At 36.5% G+C, this 18,626-nt stretch overlaps 3 protein-coding genes across 4 annotated transcripts; 2 read left to right on the forward strand and 1 right to left on the reverse strand.

The window, feature by feature from the left end:
- Positions 1 to 5: 5 nt before the first annotated feature.
- LOC105392441 lies at positions 6 to 1,541 on the forward strand. The gene is made up of 3 exons (XM_011564064.3): positions 6 to 386; positions 523 to 738; positions 1,121 to 1,541. Exons 1-3 carry the CDS (start codon positions 98 to 100, stop codon positions 1,246 to 1,248), a joined length of 633 nt encoding a protein of 210 aa, XP_011562366.3. The 5' UTR covers positions 6 to 97; the 3' UTR covers positions 1,249 to 1,541.
- LOC105392454 (lysophospholipid acyltransferase 6) lies at positions 1,527 to 16,726 on the reverse strand. Of its 2 annotated transcripts, XM_048626710.1 has the most exons (11): positions 16,439 to 16,726; positions 15,636 to 15,775; positions 13,800 to 13,877; positions 10,164 to 10,255; positions 8,022 to 8,260; positions 6,765 to 6,891; positions 6,000 to 6,220; positions 5,458 to 5,655; positions 4,570 to 4,721; positions 3,990 to 4,123; positions 1,527 to 3,372 (listed from the first exon to the last, which is right to left on the reverse strand). In XM_048626710.1, exons 1-11 carry the CDS (start codon positions 16,532 to 16,534, stop codon positions 3,329 to 3,331), a joined length of 1,521 nt encoding a protein of 506 aa, XP_048482667.1. In that variant the 5' UTR covers positions 16,535 to 16,726; the 3' UTR covers positions 1,527 to 3,328. The 2 variants fall into 2 exon arrangements, with proteins under 2 accessions (XP_048482667.1, XP_048482668.1); XM_048626711.1 differs by lacking the exon at positions 15,636 to 15,775.
- Positions 16,727 to 17,255: 529 nt separating this feature from the next.
- Positions 17,256 to 18,561, forward strand: LOC119691416 (26S proteasome non-ATPase regulatory subunit 10-like). Its single transcript, XM_038108695.2, has 4 exons — positions 17,256 to 17,451; positions 17,546 to 17,791; positions 17,945 to 18,114; positions 18,364 to 18,561. The coding sequence occupies exons 1-4, from the start codon at positions 17,350 to 17,352 to the stop codon at positions 18,512 to 18,514; spliced, it is 669 nt and encodes a 222-aa protein (XP_037964623.2). The 5' UTR covers positions 17,256 to 17,349; the 3' UTR covers positions 18,515 to 18,561.
- Positions 18,562 to 18,626: the final 65 nt, after the last annotated feature.

Below are 18,626 nucleotides of genomic sequence, written 5' to 3' on the forward strand. Positions count from 1 at the left end.
ACAAAAATGAAGTTTGTTGTTATGATTTGAATTTGTTTGAGCGTTGATTAGTAGTTTTGTTTGTGAATTATTCGACTATCATAAAAACGTTTAAAACATGACAATAATCGACAATAACTGGGATTTCCGTGTCGATATCCACGGCTCAGAAAAGGAATCATATAGTCGATTTCAGGAAAAAGTCAGTAACTCGACTGAGCAACTGGTAAAAATTATAAATGTTGGTTTTCAAAGTAACCAACCGAATAGAAAACCAAATCAGAAATTTAACTGTGATGTGGATTTGCAATCACTTATTGAAAAAAACAAACAATTGAAATCAGATATTGATTCAAAATTACAGGAGCTAACAAAAAATCAAGAACAGTATGAAGGTTACAAAAAAGGTAGATAGTTACCAGTGTATTCTCTAATTAGATGCTATTATATTCCATACTCTGCCCCTTATCTCTTTCTCCAGTATGTAATCTCTAAACGTGTACAATCTATCAATTTTAACCTAATGTTTGTGTTCAATTACAGATCGAAAATTACTCTCCCAGGAGATCAAAGAAACACATGAAGCATTCCTTTCGGCCAAAAAGTATTATAAAAAGTTCTTAAAGATCTACTACACCATAGAATCCACAGCAGACAATAAACAGAGTGTATTTGTTCAATTCTTTACTGAATCTAAGAAAGAGACTGATAACTATTCAGTCAGGCTTATCAGGGACTCCAAGACGGGGCATTACGAATGTAAGTGAAGTCTTCAGTCTTTGCTGTCATCACATCTTCAGTCTTTGTTGGAATGAGGATCCATTACTAATAGACAAACTGTTCATCTGTTACTAAACTGGCATGCTTAATACAGCAAATTACTGACTGAGTGCAATACTAGAAAACTGTTGGAGCATCTAATGGACTCTGTACACAAATGTAGTCATTCATGTCTCCCAGAGGATTAGGTTGAGATCTCTTCCTGACATACCTCTTATGCCTTATGTACATTAAATGTTTCTTCACCCTGTATAAAATCACTACAGGGTGTTGCAAGTCTAGTGCCACACTTATCCAGTTTGGCTTTATCCACATTTAAATATGCAACTGTAAGTTTACTAATGATAGTTTTATTTTTCAGTAACAGACATGACACCCAAGGTAAAATCGTTTAGTGAAGTGCAGAAAAAGCTGTTGGATACAAATGATTTACCAGGAGCCCTCTGCCACATGCGACAACTCTTTTTGAAGATGAAGCAAAGTAAATGAATCATAATTTAATGTAATTAGTTAACCTATGTTTAAGTATCATAAACAACACCCTGTTTAATATCTCAGAACTGAATATTTTTTTTGTATTTTTGTATACAATTTGCCATGTCATGCCAAATGAATAACTATTTTGGAGGTAACTTACAATATCGGCCACATACCTACCTAGATTCTTCATTATCCTTTCAGTGATTTTACTGTGCTAATATGGATCTACATGAACTTTCTCAGACACAAACTTTTATGATAATTATAGAGTAAATAAAGTACACAAGTACAATGTAGAAATATTATATTTGTTTTAGTAAAAACTATCTTTACGTTGTATATTAATTAAAGTCTCTAAAAGAGGCATCAAAACAAAATATCTGATAAGCCACCCGACATCAGATTCATTGAAAAAATAATAGTAATGTAAGTTATATTAAAACAAAACACACATCCTTTGTGAGGTAAACATTTAACAAAAATATTTTTTTAGTGACAGTGAACATGCATTTAAGAGAATAGCATTTTCATTGATTTAACTACAATCTCCTCAGATAGATATGAGGACAACCATGAGGTACCTTCTACATAATGCTGGGTATGTTTAGTGTCACATTACAAAAAAAAGGTGACACCATTACACATGAATACACAAAATATATTTGGTTTTATCAAAGGTAAGATAAGATGCACATGAAAAGTTTTGTCAATAAGAAGCTTACAAGCTAAGATAGTCAACAATGAATAAAAATTCATAATACTAAACAACAAAAATAATATCTTGTCAGTTTAAATAGTAACGAATTCTGTGGTGGCATATGGTAGGTAGAGCACAGAACATTTATAAATAATTTAACAAGTAATGGTTCTTAATTACCACGTTGAGAAGCTACTCATATGAGTCCATATTTCAGGTAACCTCGGTAGTTGAATACTGATATACAGAGAATTATGAATTAACTTGCAGATCCTTACAATAATAAAACATTCAGCAAGTGTTAGAAATGATTAAATATTTAGTCACATATTAATAGTAAATGTATAAGTAGCATTAACAGACAGTAGTTACAATACTTGTATGTTTAAAATATTAATTCGATATCTAAGTAAACGTCACAACACATTTAACACAGGTTATACATAGGTACACAGATTATTTCGTCATTAGATTTGTGCCGTTTTATCTATCCCTGTTTACAGTAAAGTCTTGTAAATTTCTCTCTTTTTAGATTTACTATAAACCGAAAATAGCCTCATTTTAGATAGCACTAAAGCCTACATATCTACAGATAAAGTCTACATAAATGGGTCCCGTTTTAAAATAATTTGTACTGTTAATAGTTGAAGAAATGCAATGGCACGCACAATATGTGATTTTTAAAGTTTACATGAAGAAAACATACATCATTATAATCATAGTTGAGTTACATGAATTTATATTTACCACATTATAAATATGTATGTATATGTCATATAAAGTATACATTTTCAAGTAGTTTTTTTTTATATCCTGCTATAGTATTATGATATGGATTTTTATAAATTCACGAAATAAAGAACTAAAGATTTCAATAAGCTATTATAGATATTCATCATTCCTTTATTTATCATTAATAGATGACACAATAAAATTTAAATATGTATAGGCTACATCCAGTTTTAATTTAGAGATTATTATGAAAAAATCATAGAATAAACTAATAAAAGCTTATATAAAAGACAATAAAATTGTATTAATGCTCTTCTTTATCTTCTTTTTATCAAATATGGCTCTTCTATTTTAAACCTATATCGAAAGAAACATACGTTAAAAGCACTGGTAGAAGTTTACTAACATACGTTAAATGAGTTAATAAAAAAATACTATCGAAACTTACAAATAAACAATACAAATAAATACTGCTAAGTTATAAAAGTAAACTATACTTACTAATGATAAAAATACAATGATTTTACATTTTCTGAAATACGCAAGTAAATGCATCAGACAGTAAGTAAAAGTTGGTAAGTAATAAGTGGTAATACTATGTATTGGCATAATTAAATTTTCTACAAGGGTGGAAGACTATGTTATAAAAATATATCAGTTTTACCCTTTTTTTATTGATGAACGTAAGTCGGCCAAAGTATTATCTGTAAGTGATAAAAAAATTAAGATGCCATCATTAGGACGTAAATCCAATTATACACAATACAAACCGAAATTTAATCGGATTAATTAATTTATATTAAAGATATTATATTAAAGTTTTATTTTGTTGAGACTCATAATTTAAAACAGCTCGTTGTAATAATAATCAATAAAGAATAAAGTACAGGTGAATTTAAAAACACACAAAATATTACGATCGTCGATTAAGAAACGATAATATTACATATTATGTAAATGGCGACCGTTACATTAACATAACTGTGGGTTTTGGAACGGGAATAGAAAACGAATAGTCTGTCCACATAGTGTTCCTACTACTATAAACAGTTACCTATTTAATTGGGTAAGCTCGGGACTGCGCTACTGCCTCCCAGAAGGCCTTTCGCGCTTAACTTGTAGGTTACATCATAATATTATATCCTGGTGAATATTAGTCACAAAATACGTATTAAAATATTCGAATACAGTTAACTTGCAACAACAAAACTCTGCCAGAATCAGGTGTTGATTCTAACATAGTCGTTCTTTCGAGCCAATTTTGGCGGTTGGCGTTGTCAGCGACTACACTAGAAGGCTTTGACTTTCCCGTTGAGCTCACCGTTGGTCGCTGGGGGCGGCTCTACCTTGGCTTCGGAAGGTTCTTCTTCATGCGTCTGGGTGCTGGCGCCCTGGGACTTGGCTGGCAGGAGCATTGCGCCCAGTGCGAGGAAATGCAGCGAGTAGTACAGTTTTCTGGAAACGAAAATGGGGTACAGTAAGCCTAACAGAAATAAAGAAGATAAATATGAGTAGGTATTGGAATTAATCGTCAGTAAGGTCGTATACAGAAAGAATGCTACCTATCTTATTCAAACTCCTGCCGAACCCAGCGCTCAGCCAAGGAAAAAAAACTACAGGAAAAGCTATCGGCGCTGATACACGTTATTTCTGAATACGGCCAAAAAGACAAAGAGGCCAGGCCAGAAGAACATTGTCACTCTGAGGGGGTCAGGTATCTTTCCTTTGACTAGACTCTCCTAGAACGTAAGGTTTCCTGGAAGACATTCTGCTTTTAGCGATAAGGCCATAGACTAGAATATCATGATAAGCCCACCTATATGTATTGTATTGTGTTTTATTTATAAGTTAGAATGTTTTTATGTACAATAACGATATACTACTACTATTACTATACATACGAGTAGAAGGCGAGGCTGGGCTGCAGATGCAGCAGCACGAAGGGCACGGTGGCGTAGGTCATGGCCACGCGCGTCGCGAGGAACGACGCCGCGTCGTACACCAGCTTGCGCGGCCGGCTGGTCAGGAAGAGGGGGCGGATCACGCGACGGACCTGGGGGGAGGGAGGGGGGTTGAATGTTAGGTCATTTATGTAATACTAGCTGTTCCCGCGCGTTTCGCTTCGCCTTAAAAAGTTTTCCCGTGGGAATTCCGGGATAAAAAGTAGCCTATATTCTTTCCCAGGGTCTAGACCGTATGTATACCAAATTTCATTCAAATCCGTTCAGTAGTTTTGGCGTGAAAGAGTAACAGACAGACAGACACAGTTACTTTCGCATTTATAATATTAGTTAGGATTAGGATGGTACACAATGGTTACGGTTACAGAGATCGATACAGGCCATAGGAAATAAGTCACCATATTTCCTATGGCCTGCATCGATGGTTTCTCAACAATGGGTCATTCTTTCATCAATATGATAATAAATATGCCAACTATGAAATACAATAGAAATCAAAAGCACTATAACTTAAGCCATTACAAACTCTCTCTTGCTCTTAGTCACCTCGGAACGTGAACATAAACCTCGCTAGAGGTAACTTTGTATCGTAATAGCTCAACTATAGCCCCTACAGCCATGGCAATAACTCACCCTTTTAGCAGCAACAGTGAACGTGCTCCCAGCCAGGAACGTCAAGTAATAACCCGGGTGGAACCCGTGCCAGACGGCCGACAGCGCGTACACGCGCGCGGTCCGTCACGAGCCGCCGCGCGTGTACGCGACTTTGTAATGCGATAGCTCAAGTATATCTCCTACACCTATGGCAAATATGGCAATAAAACTCACCCGCTTAGCGGCAACAGTGAACGTGCTCCCAGCCAGGAACGTCAGGTAATAGCCCGGATGGAACCCGTGCCAGACCGCAGATAACGCGTACACGCGCGCGGTCCGCCACGAGCCGCCGCGCGTGTACGCCACGCAGCGCAGCCACGCGTTCGTGTTCTTGTTCCAGCTGGCGATCGCGGCGCGGAAGTTTTGCGCGAACTGGGGGTGGGGAAAGTATTATTTATTTATTTACTAAAATTGAACTACTTTGAAGATTAAACTAATATTCAACGTAAGTAAAGTTGTACTTAAATTAAATAGCTTTTGGGTCCAAAGGTCTCCATTAACGAAGGAACGGTTATGAGTTACGGGTTGAGTGCGTATGAGAATATGTGGGTGTTCCTTCTTTCCACCCTGTCTGTATTTCATCACTAAACAAAACCTACTCCGTTCCAGTACTACGTATTGTGTACTACTCTGTACACACAATGATAAAGAAACAATACCTAACGTTTAACCGCTTAGCCAGCCATCACAATCTTATCAAAAACAAACCAACTAACCTCAAACCCAAACACATCAATATTGGACATCTTATCCCACTTCGGACTGCCATCGCTCGCGTATCCATTGAAGCCCATTCCGCTATTGTTACAAATAGCCTCGGACAGCAGCCAGGCGTGGTAGTACTTGCATCGGACCACCAGAGTGGACAGGTACGCGTACCACAGCAGGTACACGGCGGACCACGAGCGGGAGATCTCGGAGGTTGGGTCCGTCAGCTCTGGGGAGGGAAATGGGAAATTTAATAGTTGAGTTTAGTTCAAGTGTTAGTTGTGTTCAAGGTGGAATTTTATCGATCTACCCAAAATACTACTGAGCAACGTTTAATTTAGGACCAACTCTAAAATCAGGAAATCAATTGTTGTGAGATAGGTAGTCTATCCATAGTGAAGAAGGCCAACGACCGGGTTTATTGGCACTTTTAAGAGGCCTGGACATGCTGTCTCTATGCCCCTCGACGGCTATTCGGCTACTGCAGCAGCTGGGCTGGGCGCGCTTCTCTTCTCTATTATCATTCGTCCATAAATGCAACATGAGTCAGTCTGCAATCATCACAAGCTATCCACATGGTGTCTATAGTACACTTGCACTGTTAAACCATCGTTCACCTGGCCATGTAGCACAAGACGCTATTAAGACGTGACAAGAGTTCTCCGTCGCGTTCGCTCTTGAGGCTGCGCGATGTGAGTGAGCGCGATGCAAAACTCTTGTCACGTCTTAAATGCGCCCCATGCTACTAGCCCTGGTGTCTCTAGTACACTTGCCTCTGAGCACGGTGAGCGGGTACTTGTTGGCGAGCGACAGGTACAGCGCCGCAGCGGCCACCGACCCCGCCACCTTGACCAGCACGGCGCGCCGCGGGGACGGGCCCTGCGCTTGCGCAGACTTGCACTGTTGGGGCAAACATTTATTGAACGTTACTCGTGTCCTAAACAGACTTGCACTGTTGGGGCAAACATTTATTGAACATTAGTTATTGTGCCCGCTGTCCATAGACTTGTACTGTTGGGACAAACATTTATTGAACGTTACTTGTGTACTGAATATGCACAAGGCATCGTGGCTTGGAAACCCGCTTGAAGACCTCGGTGCTGCGGGTTCAGGTCAAAACCAAAGGAAACAGTCGTATGATGAGCCCTTGTGGTTGTTAATATATGTATCATGTGTTTGTAATGTTGTATTGAGGGATACAGACAAGTTGCATTGCTGTACCAAAATCGACAGTGATTTCAAATTTTGCTGGCGCAAAGGCGATAGGGTTAGGGACGTTTCCTAATGTCCAATCACGATCCAGTGTGTACATATTAATAATAATGATAAATAAAGATGTCTCTTTCAATATAAAACCTTTTCTGATGGAGAAAACATGAAAGAAATTGCTATTGCAAATAGCGTGGTCGCTTTGCAATTTGCTTTTTAGTGCGTTGCATGACCACCTTTCGACATCGTTCGATAAAAAGTTATGTTCCGAATGGAAATAATAAGGGCATACGCAAACATTTATTCCGGCAGTGGTAATAAAATCGATATGTAAAAATATATATGAAATACCTACCTATAGTTACAATGCCTATTATATTAAGAAAATTACCGAGTTGATATTATGCGCTCTCAAGTAATAACCCGGGTGGAATTTTGATTTCAAGTTAGGTATGCTGCTGTATTACTGGTACAGTTCATGAAATTCTTTGTGTACCTATATTGCGTCGTAAAGAATATAATAGTGTGGATGAATCATCCCAATTTATAGGTTTGTTTGTATGTAAGTAGGTACTTTGTATGCACTTTGTTTGATAGATTGATCATGAATCAAGATAAAATGTAAGAAAGGGGATTGTTCGAAAACCGAATTGATACAATTATGAATCATTATGCAGTTTGTAACCAATGATAACTTGGAATTCTATGAAAGTACCTAGTCTACAAGACACTTAAGTATATGCTACTTTTAACCACGCAATTACTACGTAAAACACTTCAAACACTCAGCTCGCGCGAAAAAAACACCAAAAACAACTCACATCATCACCACTCCCCTCTATAAAGTGTATATAGTCGGAGTAGAACACCACCGGCCCACACATGAGCGTCTGGAAGGCCAGCGTATACGCGAAGTACTCCAGCGGGGAGGGTATACCCTCCAGCGTCACCAGCTGGCCCTGCCGCGAGTTGCAGGTCGCGGTGGAGTCGGAGCGGGACAGACTGTCCTGTAAGCTGTACGCTAGGGATGTCACGCGTTGGGTTATCACCATTAGCGGGCCTGGAAAGAATAGAGTAGGGTTATAGGGAGTTGAAGTCATCAAATAGCATTTGATTAGTAGGTATCTAGGTATATACAGCAGGATGAAGCAATAGTGATTTTTTAAATCTGAATTGGGGATCAGCTTTTATTTCAATTTAGAAATCTTACAAAGTGGGTGACGTTTTCGTTATTTACCTCTGACTAAATTATCAGTTATCTTATCACATTCATAAGTGATGGATGCATCTTCCATAGCACTATTAAAATGATATTATTCTAGTAATGGCTGAAGATAATATTCAACGGTATGAGGGATTGTCCAGGCCATGCCAAAACGATTGTAAGTTCTTAGTGCATAGGTGCTATATTTGGGTTCCGCTCATCTCGCATAATCTTTATTGACCAAAACTCATTTCGCATAACTCGTATGGTCTAAACTTTTTTGGCCGAACCATCACTTTGCCAAGACTTATGTGGCATAAGGCTCGTTTCGTCTAAAACTCTTTAGGCACAATCTTTAAACACCTAAGTTTCGTTTGCTCAAATTTATGTTCGTCTATACCTATGTATCCTAATCTTGTTTCTCCTAATGTTATCTTAATAAATAATATATTAAGTAGGTATGTAGTAAATGTACAAATAGTGGTATTTTTCTCCTACATCCCGAAAATCACGATATTGTATGATCAAAAAATCGAAAGTTAACGACCAAAATAATTATTACAAACCCAATGAGATCGAAACCTAAAAATAGGTGCGACGACGAGCAAAGCGAGGAGGAGCGTGTTAGGTGCACATGTTCATCAAAACCAAAGCGGAGCGCAGCGAAGCGGAGCGGAGCGTTTTCCAAACCTCGGAAACAATACAAGGCACCAGTTTGCGCTATGTAGGGAGACGCTCCGTCAAAGTTAAAGCCAAACGAATATTATTACTTTGTATAAACCTAATAAACCTATGCCATAGCATTATTAGGCTATTCAAGATTTGGCCATACCATTATTAGGCTAAACAATGTAATGCGAAATAACTTTTTACTAAACGAGATTTATGCCATACGATTTTCGGCGTAACGAGACTTTGACCAAACGTTACTATGCAGTACGAGATTAGGCAAATAAATCTTATGCCAAAAAAAGGTAGAACCGCTATATTTCACTATAGCTTTGATAACGCGGACCTACTAAGAATAGGGTACAAGGACAGTAAGTGATGAAACTGATGACTAATGTAATGAAATTATCTAAAGCATTAAGATTATGTCATTGTTCCTTGTAAAAATCTAGAAAAACAAAACAATAAGGAAAATGTTAGATATTGATTGTAAGAAATAGTAACAATAGAAGGTGAATCAGTGCATTATTTAGATTTTTTTAAAGTTGTTGTTTTTAATATTTAGCACAAGAAGACGTGCGTGCCTGTGTCCTACATAATACATAAATGTTTATACTCATAAACTTATCGTGTTGCTTAAAATATCAGGAAATCGGCCAAAATTAAATCGATTACCACCTTCATTATACAAGTCAAATGTCAGACTGAATAATAATAAAAAAACGGACATAAAAATATCGAATTATCGATGTCATCATCATGATATTTACATCATTTACTTTTTTAGGGGTGAAAACAAAGAGTTTGTTTTGCTTTCGGATTTGATTTGTTACAGCCAATACTAAAAAGCGATATACTTATATACTTTGCGGTGCCGGTGGGGCTCCGCGAGCTTGCCCACTATTATCTGTTTTTTTATCTCAGATACTAAATTGTCAGATTTAAATGGTTCATCAACAGTCGATTGTTCCGCTATTAAGTGACGTATCGTTCTATTGGCGGGACAATCGACTGTTGATGAATAACTATAAAAGTCTGCGACTGTTTTGACACATTTTCCGTCGCAGATTTTTGTGGTAAAACTGCTTACCTGTAATATCGAGCGAGTAGTCCGCCGTGTGGTATATCTCGCGGTGCAGGTGCAAGCAGGACAGGTACAGCATCGACGCCGCCAGCACTATGCTGGAATAATAGACGCATTTGTAAAAAAACAAACTTATCTACTGTTACAATTTCATTTACAGTTAGTTTTTTAAAGGGAGCTGTTTGGCTGGCTGGCCTACCAGCAACACTAATCAAACCCTCGTCAACACAACTATATAACCTGAGAGCCAATTGTGGCTAAGAAATATCTTGAATGAATAAAAAAAAGACAATGTGTATGTTTGGGCGTTTATATTATAGTTCTAATTATGGATTAAATTGAAGTAAAACATAGTTCTGTAAAAATAGTCTTAAACAGCAAACCCACGTAAGAAATTAATGAATTAAAAAAAATGTGCATTTCTTTTCTATGAAAAAGTTTCTCTTCAGGACAGAGTAAACTAATAATCGAGATGCTAGAAAAACGCGCGAATGGGGGTGACTCAGACTTATGAGGTATTAAAAAACCCAATATTTGTACACAAAACGATGTCGGCTCGATACTAGGTAGGGTTTACGAAACCAATTTTTTTTCGTATAGACTAGTTTCTCTACCGTATTTGTGTGAGACAATCCGTAACAGGAACCAATTTTTTTGAGTACGAGTACGGGATGGAGTGTTGGGATATGGTCCGAATATTTGGATGCGTCTTTAACTTGAACACCAGAAAGATCCGCTACGTCATTGTAAAGTATAAGTATACATACCTGAATTATTCCTACTGGCATTTTTAAGGTGAAATGAATACCACTAAAGTAATTATAATAGCAACATTTCATAATAAGAAAATCATGAGCATAAAGCCATAAGTACCTATTCTTCACTCAAATTTGAATACAAAAGAAAACGCCAGAAATTTGGTATAATTATAAGTAAAGCCAGCTGACCGATTATTATACTTAAAAAAACTGTTTTGAAAACAAAAACAAAAGCATCAATACCGACATGATATCGAAATTCATAATGAAAATAGTTTTTAAGGCCTTACAAAACGCAAGAAAGATTTGCTACAGTATGTTCAAGTCAAAACCCTGCTGAAACCAATATTCATACTAAAAACGTTTACCTAACTACCGAAAACAAAATCATCAGTAGGCCTACAGTTTTTGTTCCGGCCGCAGAAAATTGCACGTATCTTTAGCCATATTCCTCCATATATAGCCCTCTACTGCTACACTAATCATTCAACTTTATGATTACACTATCATAAGTTTATAATTGATGTATAAGTAGGATCTATAACTATGTTCTTATTTGTTTACTTTTTTGAATAATATTTTATGACAAGTCAGTCCGTGACTTCACCCAGGGTTCTAGCTGAAAACCAGCGCTATGGTTTATCATAGCACCAAGCTGAGCTAGAACCCGTTTCTGCACCGGGAAGCAACACCCTTGCTCATTTTCCTTTGCCTTTTTTATTATTTGTTTTATTATTTATTTTTTGTGTTGTTTCCGTGTGTGTGTGAAATAAATGTATTTTCTTTCTTTCTTTCACTAACGTATGTATACCGATTGCGGACAATTGATTATCTGAAACTTTGAATTGTGTGAATAAAGATTGGAGCCATTGGAGGGCTACCCCCAGTAGGTATTGCATTGCGTGAACTTGTTTGAAATATTTGTTTACGATGCACGAGTGATATATTTTTGGCTTACTTTTATTATTTACCATTTTCTCTAGAACTTGGTGTGCATAAGTGATCCTAATCGGGGGTTAAATGTATACGTTCGCTCGAGGCATCCAATGGCGTAATCCGCATAGGCCGAAAATAGAAAATGATTTCATATACAAATGTGTTTATTTTGATAATCGGTAGAACTCGGTCAAGTGGCTTGGTTTAAGATTTAAAAATCTCACCAAAGTCCTTAAAACATAAAAAATTTAACCAAGTTATATTCTCTTATTTACTGAAAAAGTAAGCGCTTATCATATTTTATTTGTCGAGCTATCTAATACCTTCATTATATTGGCTGGCCGAGGTGGTTAAGTATCTAGTGGATGTCAATTGAAATATGAATTCAACATCGAACTCTAGCGTGCCACTTGTGTCCTAATGAAACAGCTAACCTATCACTCACGCGCCTTTATGATACATTATTAGGAGCTATTAGTACCAATGACTCTACAATACAAGCGAAAACCTATCCTATACCTTTGTAGCATAAGGTGGTATAAAGACTCTGTATAGCCGCCTATGTACGTATGCACATTTGCATAGTCATTTCGTTTCACAGATTGCCAGCACAGTTGTCTTTAGATCCCCTGCAAGTAATATCTAAGTAGGTACAGATAAAGCTCCTCAAAATTCACAAAAGCAATGATTTTCTGTAGATACTCTAGAGATACAGTAATCTTTTCAGCATACCGAGACAAAAATATACTACCTAGACTATAAAAGTTAAGTGAGTATTCAAGTTGTTATGGCTCTAGTAATGCTATTCAATCATGGCAGCTTTGTAATGCAAATCTAGATGTTAATGTTTAGTACCTAGGCACACAGAGTAGGTTGTTTAATTTTTCGGTCACCGTCGCGAAATATGGTAAAAGTGAACCGAGGTTGCATAACCAGTGACTGCGGTGTAGTCTGAAATGTTGCTAACCAGTTAATTAAAAATAATAAACACCTTTTATTATTACCTTTACCAGACATTTAAATAAATATTTACGTTAAGTAGGTCGTAATTGTCGCAAACGTAACATAGTAGGTTAGGTGGAATGTTTAAAGTTGTGTTTTCGGATTATTCGGAAAATATAGAGCTTATCAAACTAATCATTGAAATTTTATAAACACTGTGCTTTCTACGAACCATTGATTGGATGGACGTAGCCGAGCCACTGAACGTTTCACAGAACCGTGAATAGCTAGGTGTTGATTGGCAGTAGGACAGTACAGTAGGTATACTACAGTACAGTGTGAGACAATAATATCACTACTGCTCTCCATCATATCTTGATCAATCTGTAAGTAGATTTTGACCAAGCCGAAGATTTTGTAGATTTCTTCGGTCTTATCTTATCCCTCTACATTTTCTTCAATATTTTGTTGTGAGTTGTGATGGTTCTCTTTATAATTCAGTGAAAACTGAAAATTTCATTGTTTTCTTTTTCTGCAGTCTTTAGTTACTACGGTTTGTAGGCTGACCCAGTTCACAAAATAAAAGTATCAGGTACCAACTAGTACGAATGACGATTGCGGTGGCTAAGTAAAACTATGATAATGGATAAGGCCACTCAGGTGGAAAACATCGTAGAAACGATCTAACGGTTCACCTTGTACTAGTACTAGTGTTAACAGGGTGCTTGTGTAGGAAATGTGTAGGAGATTTTAATATACTCAAGTAATTTTATACAGGATGATTGGTATGTTGATGTGATCCGAAATTAAACATTTCGAAGAAATAATAAGGTTCAAATGACTGCAAATACCTCCCCTATAACCCATTTAAAGGAAAACATCGACTAAGCAAACACCCTGTATATGTATACGTTACCAACGCGACGCGCGTCAGAAAGAGGAGTAGATCTATACAACTGTACAGATTGAAGAGATGAGACGAAAAGGTATAAAAAAAGTAACTTACTTTCCCATGTTTCGATGATGGACAGTCTTCAGTAACGTGTAACATAGCATCGGCAGTACTGATAAATGTATGGCTTGCCTGAAAACAAATGTCTTGTTGAATAAACGAAGCGTTGCTAGGTATAATCTCTGTAGGTATACTATAGGACAGCACGATTGAAAGGTTCCATCGCTTTCCTTCTTGGATAAAATGAGTTTTTTTTTCCTTTTATAACTACCTTAGAGTTGGAAGATGGGACCTTCGAGTGCGGTGGTACTTTATAGATATTCGGTGCTTATAGGTACGGTGGCCTGCGCCTAAAAGTATACAGGCAGAGTTTTTAAAATAGCGATCTCAAGCTCACATGCTGCTCAAGCACATCCACATAAACACCACTGCTACACACATCACACAAAAAACGTCCCCGGATTTATAAGATGTAGCTGGTCCCTTCATCATCAGGATCGCTATTTTTAAAACTCCGCCTGTATACTTTTAGGTTCAGGCCACCGTACATAAAATGAACTGTTAGGGTCAAGGGAAGAGGCGGTCAAACTGTTTGGAACACGTAATTTTATGTTAATAGTTATGTAAGGTATGGATTTGGTCATCTCAGGGTCCCTTCATGCATATTAAATGGTTAGGTAATACATATACATAACGAGACAATTTACGAGTAGCACGCTTGTAAGGTTAATGTATACAAAATATTTATAAGACGTAAATAATAAAATTTTAAGTTTTCGGTGCATTTTAATAGGAAAGGGAGAGGGTTAATTATCCACCAATAGCATAGGCTGATGGTGATGAAATTACAAGTGATAAAGATCGATAGGAGATACCTATAATATTGTAAGTACCTACGTAGATACAGCGATGATGTAACATTGGTAGGACGCATGTATAAACATTTTATTAGCCACAACCGCATACAATGGTGAATTGATAGCCTGAGCAAAGAATGAATGAACTGACAGAAGGTTATGAGTTTCATAACAAGGTTAGCACTTGTGTTCTGATAACTGCATTCAGGTGGATATCTTGCGAAAAGCGGAATCAAGGAACATAAGTACTTCTCTATGAGCGGGTACTTATTCTGATATTATGTTTATGACTTTAGGATAGATAGAGTACTCTTTATTTGTACACCAAGAAATAATTAACAATTTTACATAGACACTTAACTAGGATACAAAAGACTAGGTAGATTACATAGAAGCACGTCTTTTTTTAAAGTATAGGTATTAACAAAAATAAGGGCTTTAATAAATTAAAGGCAGATTTAAACACCTGCTTTCCCGCTAAAACGAAAAGACTGACTATTTTTCTGCCAGATACCTACAGGATATAGATCTCGTGAGGGTCTAGATTACTCTAGAACTCTAGATGTTGCGACTTTTGTATTGAAATATCCATGAGACTTTCAGTGAAGTGGAGATTTTATAGTAAAATACTATAAGCTGAGCCCTTGAGCCTGTTATCAAGATAAGAAGATGAAGAGGGTTATTCTATTACTTCAATAAACAATGATAATCTGTTAGAGAAGAGATAACTTTTATCAGCCAATTAGAGTTTTATAACAGTCACCTACATATACTAGAGGTAAATATGTAGGTAACTGAATCAACTTTGTTTACATATTTTTTTAAAGACATTGAAGTACTTACCTAATATAGTCAGTATTTTGTTAATGTGTTAAATATTTACCTCTGATAGAACTGCCTTAACTTATTATGCTTGATGTGATAGGTTCTAAAGTAACTGAATACATCATTCAAAAAAACCATGCAATCTAATGACACAAAACAAACAGTGCATAAAACAGAACACTAAAGTCTAAGAATGAAATGAACTTACTTTCCAAAGCAGAAATAGCCCATTATGAGACCAATGACAAGGCACATGGAATGTCTGAACTCTGGAGAGGCTCTCCGGAGCGGCTTCCGAAACAGCCGCGCCAGGCAAAGTGCAGCTATTTGTGCTATTAAAAAATTCACCTAATGGAAGGAATAACATATTATGTCAAAAATGTGCCATTTATGTGCAGCATCTAGACTTTGCTGAAAAGTGTTTTTGGTGTAGCTATTATGCTATTTTGGGTAAAAACATAAATAAAAAGTTGTAATTTAATGTGAAAATCCCAAATGTGTATCATAAGAAGCTGATTCTAAAACTGGTGAAAATAGACAGTAGGTATATTGGTAAAAACCATATTTTTTATAATTATACTTTACACTTTTAACAAAATTATGAAATGGTCTCTGTTCTTAGGTACTACATGTAAGTAATTGAATATAACAGTTTTTTTTATATATAATTAAATATATGAACTGGATTCGAACCAGCAAAACTAGAACAAATAAGTACCTAAAAGACAGAGTGTTCACAGTGAAAATACTGAGATATTTTTTCTGAGTTACAATGGTACTTAAATAAATTTGGCATATTTGAAACTAGCCATATTATGAGACCAGAATCCCTAATCATTTATAAATTTACTGATTCTATAAATTATAAACGCAAATTTTCTACTCAAAAATGATATCATAATAAGATGATGTGGGTGATAGTAGCAAGACAGTGAGAGGTTGCCCTACAAAAACATGACTAATTCAAATAAAGTATCATCAAATATAAATTACTGAATAGTTTATACTTACCAAATCGATAGGAATTCCTATTCTATTAGATATGAATAAAAATATTCTGCTCCCATCATAATAATCAAAATAATTTGATGTCATTTTTCCGTCCATTGGTGAGCTGAAGTATCACAGGCAAGTCCACAATGGGACTATTTTGAACTTTTTAGCTGCTGTTTATGTTTTACTATTATTTTTTAAGGCATCTGGGCCGTTTTAGAGCCAAATCAACATGAAATAAAAATAACACAAAAACCCTAAACAAAACAAACGTCGCGTAAACTCATGGGTTGACTAAATTGAATGATTGAATGAATGAATGAAACAAAAATTTGGTGAATGAAATATTATAATACTTTTTTTTCAATAAAATTCACAGACTCTCTGGACATAGACAAATTTTATAATGTTTAGCACGCACTGCGTTATAATGTAAATACCAGTGCGGTTAGTTTATTTACTTGTATGGGTTGAATACTAGTGTAGTAGATTTGTAAATACTACGTTTAAGTTTATTACGGGCGTGGCTCTGCGAGTTTTCAAAATAAAATAATAAATGAAAAAAATCATAGACATTGGTAGACATGGACATTAAGGTGCGGCTGGGGCGGTTAGCCTAGATGGCCTAAGGTCACCCGACATATGAGCGCACCATGAACTTGTTAGGAAAATACATACTATTTTCAGTAATCATGAAATACAATGTAAAATACATACTATTTTAATGTCAATAAATTTATTCTAAGTCATAATCGAATATTCATGACTGAGTGAGATATCAGTACATCACTATCGGGTTACAGAATGACTTGTCAAAATTAAATTCATTTCATTCGGTCTCGTTCAAAAAATCAAAACAAAAGTTTTAAAGTGCGGGTGCGGGTGGTTTGTATTGTAAATACTTAAGTATTTCCACTTATTCTCTCAATATGTCTGTTGGAACAGTTTATGATACAGCGTATCGGGGGGACTTTAACCAGGTTAAAGTAAAACTTGACGAAAACGTTGAACTAGTAAAAACTGCCGACCCGGTAAGTTAGTTTTTTTGTAACTTTTCTTACTAAATAATTATGAAATACGTGCTCTGTTTACCTATGAATGATTCTGACTCTTATAATATTCCAGAATGGCCGGCTTTTAATTCACTGGGCGGCGCTTGGTGGAAATCACCACTTGGTAGAGTATCTGGTAGAGCAAGGGAGTCCTGTCGATCCAGTGGATGACACCAGCTCAACCCCGCTCATTCTGGCCTCATCGGCGGGCCGCTTCGAGGCGGTGCGACTGCTCATTGGTAAAGGTGCCAATGTGAACCACAAAACTGCACGAGGCCAGTCAGCATTGCAGTATGCTTGCTCCAAAGGGCACAAAGAGGTAAAGTTTACCTGCATGCCTCCAAGATTATTATATTTTTTATTAGTCATTACCTTCTTCAATTAAAGCAACACTTCCATTTTCACATTTGAGTAATGAAATCAGTCATCACTTTTTTATTGTTATTTTTAATCCTTTATTTATCTCTTTCAGGTTGCAAACATATTAATACAGTCAGATGCGGACATAAACCACAAGGATGTCCTGGGAGCCACTCCTCTGCACCGGGCGGCAGCGCAAGGCCGCACCAACATTGTGGAGTTGCTGTTGTCTTGTCCCAACATTGTAGTGGACCCGGTCGACTGCACTGGCTCCACTCCTTTGTAAGTTTACACACACATACGATGGTTAGATACTAATCCTTTCTATGTATTTGTTGCAAAGTTAACGAATTGGGGACACAATTGAGCCACCGGACCCAAACTGGAGAGCCCATAATATGGGTGTCAGATACATTACATTAAATGCACACAAATACATTGATTTCATTCATCCCATGCTCCAAATTTGGTATGGCTATCGTGTATGGTATATGTATATTTTTAAATATTAAATTTATGTTTTGGTTTCAGACATTTGGCCTGCGAAGAAGACAGAGAAGCAGTGGTCATTTTGTTATTAAAATCTGGAGCAAATGTTGATGTTCTTAACAAAGAAAAAAAATCACCAGTGGATCTTTGCTCTGTTAAATTAAGAAATACTATTGGTAATTTTATGCATTAACTACTGTAACTATTGAATAAATAAATAATGCTTAAGTGTACTTCAAACAGAGGTGTTTGCTTTTTTATAGTTCCTCTTTCTAGAAGTAAGTAATGTGGATTAAATTTATTTC

Source organism: Plutella xylostella, chromosome 17 (genome assembly GCF_932276165.1).
Source record: "Plutella xylostella chromosome 17, ilPluXylo3.1, whole genome shotgun sequence".
Lineage (NCBI taxonomy): Eukaryota > Metazoa > Arthropoda > Insecta > Lepidoptera > Plutellidae > Plutella > Plutella xylostella.